Here is a 9877-nt window from a genome sequence, read left to right on the forward strand (position 1 = left end):
AACTAGAGAGGTAGTTGAGAAGTCATCAAAGGGAATGGGACTGTGGCCGAGAACAAGTCATAGTGGCGGTAACTCTACCTAGAAGACTGGAGATCCCAAGATCTAGGTTCAAGGAGATCAAACAAAGTCATTTATGACGGTTCAACATTGTCAACTAAACTTTTGGTCCATTCTCGTGATGAGACAATGTTCAGTACCAAGGATAAAGCATTAAGGCTTTTTAATGATTTCTAAATTTGATACAGGGTATATCAAAATAGTGTATCTACGGGATGACACGTTTAGGAATCACCTATGTAAGTGTGAAGTGTTAGCCGCTTCAAGGAGAACACAGCAAGGCCAGTTCTCTATGCACTTATGAAACCAAGCGGTGTTCATGGCTGAAACGAACACAACAATGAGAACCAAAGACGGTTAAGGGTTGGTTGTGTGACTTGTGGTTGTCTAGGTATACACTAAAGTTCGACGGTTCAAAGATATCAAATCTACCGATTGATCGAGTATATCCGACATAAGTTCACTACGGAAAGTTCAAAGGGAAACCTACTTATCCAGATGCAATTAATCCTTACTTGTGAATCACACAGTTTTTCATGCATACTTCCGTGATATAGCCATTCCCCATTCATGTGGGGGATTGTTGGGTTTTTAAGGTATTTAATTAATATATTAAATACTTAAAAGAGGGTGAATGGGAAATGGAGGGAAATGAAATTTTTGAGTGAAATTTTAAGTTCCCCCTCCCTTGGCAAATGGGCATTGTCCCATATTGGAAGAGGAAGAGGTTTTTTATGGGTACATAAGCAATTGCTCTTCTTCTAGCTCTTAAAGAGTTGAGAAGAAGGCAAGCCTCGCGCCGTCGTCGTCGTCGCTCGCTCGGCTCGGCTTCGGCTTCGGCTACGGCTACGGCTACGGCTTCGGATTCGGATTCGGATTCGGATTCGGATTTGGATTTGGTCAAATGATCGATTGATTGATTAACTTTTTGGACCAAATTTATTTGTTAATAGTAATATATTAATAGAAATGTTATTAAATATTTATTTTAATAACAAAATATTAATATTAAATATTAATATTAAATCCAATCCGTTTTTCTGTTTTGGTAACAGAAAAGTAACTACCCTCTTCAATTTTCCCTCTTTATTTTCCCTCTTTATTATTGAGTAAATGGCCATTTTTGTAATGGCATTTATGTTGTGGGCGTTTTGCATAAACAGCCATTCTGAAGAGACCCAACTTTGGCTATAAATACAACACTATTCTGCTTAGAATTTTAACTACAATTTTCTGAGTTTCCTCTCCTTCTTCTGCATACTTTTAGCATCAAAACAAAGCAAAAAAAAAAGTAAGTGTGATTTGCTACCGAACTTTGTGTTCGCTGAAACACTGGGGTTTGAAGTACCACTACACCAGTGTGTAATTCGTTCTATCCTGGGAGGAAATAATCCATAACCTTGGGTACTAGGAGGGGATTAAATTCCTTAAGGAAACACTGTGAATTCAGTGGGCTCGAATTGGTTTATGTCATTTCTGTTTATATTCATTACTGTTTATATTCATTTATATTTCCAGAATTTATTTTACAAATACAGTGTAATAACAGTACTTTTATCTGTAATTTTTGTAATTAGTTTATAAAGAATATTTCATAATATTTAATCTTAAAGTTTTGTATGCAATGATATTGTACCCTAAGACTAGTAGAATATAAAAACTAGAAGCATTAAAAGTTTTCTATAATTTCTATTATTAAAAAATGAGACAAAATTTTCATAATTTTGTTACGTACTACGTATTAGATTAAGAGACAGAATAATAATGAAAACAAAAAATTTGACTTTCTGACTCGTCGTTTTTAAAGATTGACAAAGAAACCTCCAAAAAATCAACTACCAAAAATCAAGTGCGAGCGATGACCGTGGTGACGGGAGCAGCTTTCAACATTAATGTCTATAAGGTATTTCACTTTCCTCTCGATCCAATGGATCACTCATACATATATTATCTTAAAAGCTGAATTCCCAACTCCAAAAGTGATCATCAGTTAATTATTTCATTATCAATTATGTCTCCGATTGTTGATTTTAGTGGCCAATTATTTAGATCCCCAAGTTCGATTTTAAAGCTATTATTCCTGAATTTCCTCGCACACAGAAATTATTATATAATAAGTTTCATATGCTATTGAAAATCGAAAAGGCGATTTTAACTTTGCAATTGGTGGTCTAAGATCATTTTGTTTGTCATACCCTAAACCGTAAGATCATTTCAATTGAGAATTGAAATGTTATTGTTCGGAATGTCGATTTAATTTTCCTTTTTCTGCTATTTGCCTTTTTATTATGGATATTTGTTTCAGGGGGTGGTGGTTGTGGCGTGTTTTTACTAAATTATACAAATCAGCTTTACCTCAATCTCAAGCTAGTTGCAGTCATACAATCTTATATATTCATTTTGCTCTAATGGTGCTCATTTCATTCCAATGCTAAAAATTTTACTTTTTAAGCAAGGTCGCTTGAACTCTTCAAAATTTTCCAGGTACGTGTCGAATCCTCCAAAAGTAGTGCATTTTCTGAGGATATGGCGCGGGGGGTGCATCAACATTTTTGGATAGTCCGAGTAACATAGATTTTAAGACATATTAGGGGTTCTCTATGATAATCATTTAGGAGAGAAGTTCAATATTGATTGCAGAATGCTGAAGGCAAAGCTTATTCTTGATATTTCTAAGAATGCAAAGATCTATTGGTTTAGGACAAAGAATGTAACGTAGCATTTCGTGTTGTGCTCCTTTTTAATCTATCTTATTTTTCCACTTGTTGCGTCAAAGAAAGATAACCTTATAAGAGAGAGATAAGAGAATATTGATTTTGACATTTGAAAGCAGCACAAACGTGGATGCCTAGAAGAGTACTTGAAGAGTAGGGTTGACTTAATAATTGATATTCAAGTTGGACAAGAATTATCAATTGTTCAAGAAAATGTAAGTTTATTTACTTACCAACATTACCAAATTACTTAAACCCATCTATTAGACTTTCATAATAAAAATTGTTTATTACTGCCCATATCTCTATTATTTGTCATTGGCAAAGGGAGAGTTAATTTACAGAGAAATTCAATTTTGAATGATTCTATTGGATGACAACATTATGATTGGAATACTCTTAAGTGACTGATGATAATTTACAATGCTGTAAATATGGTGTAATGCTGCAAAGGAAAAACTATTAACTTTATGTATAAAAAATACGTATTAGTTTAAGTACTTGGAATTTGGTTTTATTAAATTTTACTTATTTTCTTGTAGAATATTAACTTTAGAGAGTCCACTATACCTATCGACTAGCTAACCATTTTACTCTTTCCTTGAGATAATGCGTATTAGCATGTAAAGATATCCAAAACCTTCTTCAACATGTAACTCTCTTTGGTGCTTCGTGTGGGGTATTGAAGTTGTTATGCATTAGATAGATAACAAATCCCTCTTGCATGTATGTGTAATCCCCTAATGTTTATCAGCACATATGTGGGTTCTAATTTAGTGTTTAAGTGTCTATGGAATTTAATATTTTAATTACATTGGACGAATCTTATCCAGTACTATGCTGCTGTTGCTATGAAGACGTCCAGTTATTTGCTTCATCTTCAATAAATTGAATCTAGAATGACTCAATTTAGTACAGATGTAAAAGTATCTCTTGTCATCGCTTTTTTTTCTTCTACATTTTCTCTTTTTTATCAAATAGAATAGTAGAGCACAATTTGAAAATGGTTCTAGTCAGTGTCACTCGGTTTTCTATCCCGCTCTTTTGCAGGGACTGATTTTGCCAAGATGCTGCTTGATTCATGCTGTAGCCTTTTGATTCTTTTACAATTCAAGTGAACTGAATTAAAGTTAAATCATGATGGGGTGCCTTAATCAGCAGAATGAAGTCCATTCTCCATTTTCAGAACCCAAGGATTGTACGAAATTGGTGCCTTTAAAAGGTGCCTTAGCATGTATGGTAAATTCCGAAATTGGTGCTGTTTTGGCCGTTATGAGGAGAAATGTAAGGTGGGGATTTCGTTATGCTGATGATGATGATCAACTAGAGCATCCTCTCATCCATTCTTTCAAGGAATTGCGGAAAAATATCTTCTCATGGATACATCATTGGAACAGTGTTGATCCGCTCATATATCTACAGCCCTTCTTGGATGTGATTCAATCTGATGAAACTGGTGCACCAATAACTGGTGTCGCATTGTCATCTGTTTACAAATTCTTAACCCTTGAAATAATTGATTCAGCTATCTTGAATGTGGACAAAGCTTTGCATCAGATAGTTGACACCGTAACAAGTTGCCGCTTTGAAGTGACTGATCCTGCCTCCGAGGAAGTGGTGCTGATGAAGATACTTCAGGTTCTTTTGGCTTGCATGAAAAGTAAGGCATCAGAAAATTTGAGTAATCATCATGTGTGCAACATTGTAAACACTTGCTTTCGGCTTGTTCATCAAGCTACTGCCAAAAGCGAACTACTGCAGAGAATAGCAAGACACACAATGCATGAGTTGGTGAGACATATTTTCTCTCACCTGCCTAACATTGACAGCAGAGGGCATGAATTTGATCAGCGAAGCAGATTGGCTGCTGACACAGAGGTAATTGGGACTCTTGATTTATATATTTGCATTTACTTTTTATATCTCTTTTATGCTTCCTTTGAATGAGACCATAGCTGCATGTACTAGTGATTCCTGACCAAAGTTGGCTTGTTAAAACGTACAGTTTAAATTAATAAAATCAATATTAGGATTGCAAATTGGCCTTTTGAAGTGAACCTAGTGTGATTCTTATCCAAGCCTTCTTAACTTTTGTGCTCATTCACAATTAGTTGAAGCTAGCATATGGCTTACACTCAGCTCCAGATGAATTTGCGGCTATGCCAGATACTGAAATCTGACAGAATCCCTTCTTGTTTACCGTCACTTACTTTTATGCAGGCAGGCGAAAAACAACATGACAATGGTTGTGTTAGTGCAGAATCGACTGGTAAGTCAGTATCGACTGCAGTTCCTTCAAATGCATCATCAGTCAGCAAGAGGGATGAAACAGCAGACGAGAAAGCTCAAAAGGAGGAGATTGCTTGTAACAGAGAAAATTCTATGATGGATCCGCATGGGATACCTTGCATGGTGGAGATATTTCATTTCCTATGTTCTCTTCTGAATGTGATGGAGTCCATTGAAATTGGTTCAAGATCCAACCCTATAGCATATGATGAAGATGTTCCCTTGTTTGCGCTGGGTTTAATTAATTCAGCCATAGAAGTAAGTGGTGCTTCTCTTGGAAATCATCCTGAGTTATTGGCTCTGATACAGAAGGAGTTGTTCCACAATCTGATGCGTTTTGGCTCGTCAATGAGTCCTTTAATTCTTTCAACAGTTTGTAGCATTGTTCTAAATCTGTATCACCATATGCGTACTAAGTTAAAACTACAGCTTGAAGCTTTCTTCTCTGGTGTGTTATTGAGGATTTCCCAAAGCAAGCATGGAGCTTCTTATCAGCAGCAAGAGGTTGCCATGGAAACTCTTGTTGACTTCTGCAGGCAGCTTATGTTCATGCCTGAGATGTATGCAAATTTTGACTGCGACGTATCTTGCAGCAATGTTTTTGAAGACCTTGCAAACTTGTTATCAAAAAGTTCCTTTCCGGTCAACACTCCGCTATCAGCTTTAAATACGCTTGCCTTGGATGGTCTAGTTGCCATGATCCAGGGTATGGCCGAGAGAATAAGCCAGGATTCATTAGTTTCTGAACAAGCTTCAGTAGATCTGGGTGAATATAGACCATTTTGGACAGAGATATGCAAGGACTACAGTGATCCTAATCATTGGGTTCCATTTGTTCGTAAGATGAAGCTCATAAAGAGGAAATTGTTGATCGGAGTTGATCACTTTAACCGAGATCCAAAAAAGGGTATGGAATTTCTCCAAGGAGTGCATTTGTTACCTGAGAAACTTACCCCAAAAAGTGTAGCATGCTTTTTCAGGTATATGAATGGCATAGATAAGAATCTTCTCGGGGATTTCCTGGGAAGTCATGAAGACTTCTATATTCAAGTGCTTCACGAATTTGCTGGAACATTTGATTTTCGGGACATGAACTTAGACATAGCCTTGCGAATCTTTTTGGAGACTTTCAGATTGCCTGGAGAGTCGCAGAAAATACAGAGGGTGCTTGAGGCATTTGCTGAGAGATATTACGAGCAGTCACCAAATATTCTGGCCAATAAAGATGCTGCACTGTTGTTGTCATATTCACTTATCATGCTTAACACAGATCAACACAATACACAGGTCAAAAAGAAGATGACAGAGGAAGATTTCATCCGCAACAACCGGAGAATAAATGGAGGAAATGACCTCCCTCGGGAATTTTTGTCTGAGCTTTACCACTCCATCTGTGAGGATGAGATCCGGATTATCCCAGATCGAGGTGCTGGTACCCCGATGATGGCACCAAGTCATTGGATTGGTCTAGTTCATAAATCAAGGCAAACTTCCCCGTATATTGTTTGTGATCCTGGTCCTTATCTTGATTACGATATTTTTGCTATGTTGTCTGGTCCTACAATTGCTGCCATCTCAGTGATTTTTGATAATGTGGAGCAAGAGGATGTTTGGAAAACATGTATCAGTGGATACCTTGCCATTGCCAAAATTGCAGCTGCCTATAGCTTCGATGATGTGTTAAATGATTTGGTAGTATCTCTTTGCAAGTTCACTACCCTATTGCTTCCATCTTATGTTGATGAATTTATTGTTGCATTTGCGGAAGATGGTAAAGCTAGACTGGCCACATTAGCAGTCTTCACAATAGCAAACAAATACGGTGACCACATTCGCTCTGGTTGGAAGAACATCCTGGATTGCATTTTGAGTTTGCACAAATTTGGCCTTCTTCCCACACGTCTCTTTAATGATGCTGCTGATGACTTAGAGCCTCCTGCTGATGCGGACCCCAGGAAACCTGCTGCACTTTCTCCATCACCATCTCATGTTCCTTCTTTGGCTCCATCAAGGAAATCATCTGGCTTAATGGGCGTATTTAGCCAACTGTTATATCTTGATGCAGAAGAACCTGCACCACAGCCAACTGAAAAACAACTTGCCGAACGTCAGCAGACTCTTCAGACGATTCAGAGTTGTCAAATTGATAGCATCTTTGCTGAGAGTAAATTTTTGCAAGCAGAATCCCTGTTGCAGCTTGTTCGCGCCCTTGTGTTGGCTGCGGGCCAGCCTCGCAAAGGAACTAACTCTCTGGAAGATGAAGAGACTGCAGTATTTTGTCTAGAGTTGCTTATTGCTATCTCAATAAATAACCGGGACAGAATAATGCTTCTTTGGCAGGTTGTTTATGATCACATAGCAAGTGTTGTCCATTTGACAACAATGCCGTGTACTTTGGTAGAGAAGGCTGTCTTTGGTCTGCTTCGCATATGCCAAAGGTTGCTTCCTTACAAGGAAAATCTGACAGATGAGCTCCTCAAGTCTCTGCAACTTATCTTGAAGCTTGATGCTCGGGTTGCTGAGGCGTTTCTTGAACAGATAACCCAGGAGGTTATGCACCTTGTCAAAGCAAATGCTATGCAGATACGATCACATACGGGCTGGCGGACAATTATATCTCTGCTTTCTTTTACTGCTCGGCATCCAGAAGCATCTGAAACAGGATTCGAGACACTATCATTCATCATGCATGATGGGGCCCACCTCTTGCCTGCTAATTACATCCTCTGTTTGAATGTGGCAGCTCAGTTTGCCGACTCCCGCATCAGAAATGTTGATCAATCTGTGAGATCTTTAGACCTGATGGCTGGATCACTTGTTTCTCTGATTAGATGGTCTCACAAGGCGAAGGAGGCACTTGGGGAGGAGGCTGCTATAAAAATGACCCAGGATATAACGGAGATGTGGCTAAGGCTGATACAAGGACTCCGAAAATTTTGTTTGGACCGGAGAGAAGAGGTTAGGGATCACGCCATCTTGATGTTGCAGGGGTGCTTGACCGGAGTTGATGGGATTCTTATCCCGAAAGAATTGTGGTTGCAATGTTTTGATCAGGTGATATTTACATTGCTGGATGAATTACTCAATCTTGCCCAGAAGAGTTCTGTGAAGGATTACAGGAGCACTGAAGAAGCAATTGTTTTGGCCCTGAAGCTCATGTTCAAAGTGTTTTTACAGTCTTTGCAGCATCTTTTCCAGTTGACATCCTTCTGCAAACTATGGTTAGGGGTATTGGGTCTAACAGACAGATGCACGAAGGTGAAATTCAAAGGGAAAAGGAGTGAGAAGATCCCTGAACTCATTCCCGAGCTCCTAAAGAACACTCTACTTGTCATGAAAACAAGTGGAATTCTGGTGCCAAGTGATCCCAGCGGAGGAGACAGCTTCTGGAAGTTAACATGGTTGCATGTCCACAATATATGCCCATCCCTTCAATCAGAAGTATTTCCCACTAATGAATTAGAGCAGTTGGAAAAGCAGCACGTCCAAGCAGGTTGTAGTCCTCTTGCAGAGGGAAATGTTCTCATCTCCCCCTAGTAATAGCACAGCTTGAAGATAAAGTTCCCGTCGAGAGGGCTTTCGTATAGTGAAATTGACATATTCTTTGTTGGCACCATCATTAGCATAATTAGATGGTGAATTTTGCAGCTGAGAGCCGTTAAGCTTAACAGATCTATTGAAGCACCATTTGGGAGCTGCAGGAGCAAATCCAGTATCAGCTTCTTCACTGTTTCCTTTGGTTTACAGTTCTGATATCTTCATCTGAAAGCTTTATAGTGCTTTCATTTCACTCTTTAAAAGGCATATATGCAGCCCTGTTGGCTGTCGATACAAGATTTAAGGGGGTTACTTTAATGCAATTTTGTGCCTCCATCGCGGTACCTGTACTTAAGTCTGATAGTTGTTACCATTTTGGCTGTACAATACTAGCATACTAGTACCAAATAGTGATTGATAGAACAAAATGATCCGATCAGGTCGATACACAGTTTTCTTGAAATGATATGTTCCGATTAACTAAGAAGTCTCATCTCCAATGTTGATTAGTTCACTGAGTTTTATTAATTTTCAGCTGTTTTATGCTATACGGTGCTGCTGTTGGAGGATGGGTGGTATTATCAGAAACATGAAACACAAAATATATGCAAAGTAGAATAAAAAATTATTGTAGCCCACGTAGAAGTAGGATAAAACATTGGTCATTTTGCCAAGAACGGAGCAATGTTATCTTCCATCATATTATGAAAATGTACTCTTCATCTTTCTTGAAATGTTGACTAGTTTAGTCAAAGAATCGAGGTACGGCACTCTCATTTTTACTTGGAATGGATTTCTTTTAACTATTTCATCTATCTTTAACGTAAAAATTGCATGGGTAACCTATTTGGTCGCTCCTTTTGAACTTATATCCGTTTTGTATTTTCGTTTGCATTCGTATCCATTTTTTTGTTAAAAGCGTTTTAAAAAGACGATTATGCCCTTCAGGACTATTTGACAAAACTGTAGATTGGAGGACAAAACTTCAGCATGTTTCGGTATGAAGGTTTAGCAAATGAACTAAATAACTTCAGGATGCATTAGAAAAGACTCATTAGAAAATTACATACTGCAAGACAAAAACTTAAGCATGTTTAGTCTTTTTAGCAAATGAACTAAAAAACTTCAGCTTGTTTAGACTGAAGTTTTGGATAAAACTCATGACAAAACTGTACACTGCAGGACAAAAATTCAGCATGTTTTGTGAAGTTTTAGCAAATGGACTAAATAACTTCAGCATGCATTAGCAAAAACTCATTAGAAAATTACATACTGCAAGA

At 38.0% G+C, this 9877-nt stretch overlaps 1 protein-coding gene across 4 annotated transcripts; it reads left to right on the forward strand.

The window, feature by feature from the left end:
* Positions 1864 to 9084, forward strand: LOC109211519 (ARF guanine-nucleotide exchange factor GNOM-like). Of its 4 annotated transcripts, none has more exons than XM_019375058.1 (3): positions 1864 to 1960; positions 3822 to 4649; positions 4992 to 9084. In XM_019375058.1, exons 2-3 carry the CDS (start codon positions 3909 to 3911, stop codon positions 8595 to 8597), a joined length of 4347 nt encoding a protein of 1448 aa, XP_019230603.1. In that variant the 5' UTR covers positions 1864 to 1960; positions 3822 to 3908; the 3' UTR covers positions 8598 to 9084. The 4 variants fall into 4 exon arrangements, with proteins under 4 accessions (XP_019230603.1, XP_019230615.1, XP_019230609.1 ...); XM_019375070.1 differs by having other exon boundaries at positions 1882 to 1960; positions 2542 to 4649; XM_019375064.1 differs by having other exon boundaries at positions 1884 to 1960; positions 2363 to 4649.

The sequence above is a fragment of the Nicotiana attenuata genome, chromosome 2 (assembly GCF_001879085.1).
Source record: "Nicotiana attenuata strain UT chromosome 2, NIATTr2, whole genome shotgun sequence".
NCBI lineage: Eukaryota > Viridiplantae > Streptophyta > Magnoliopsida > Solanales > Solanaceae > Nicotiana > Nicotiana attenuata.

Excerpts from the sequence above, each read along its gene's own strand:
- LOC109211519 (XM_019375058.1), top strand. The coding sequence starts at position 3,909 with ATGATGGGGTGCCTTAATCAGCAGAATGAAGTCCATTCTCCATTTTCA. Across the intron at positions 4,650-4,991 it reads GATTGGCTGCTGACACAGAG|GCAGGCGAAAAACAACATGA; the intron begins GTAATTGGGACT and ends ACTTTTATGCAG.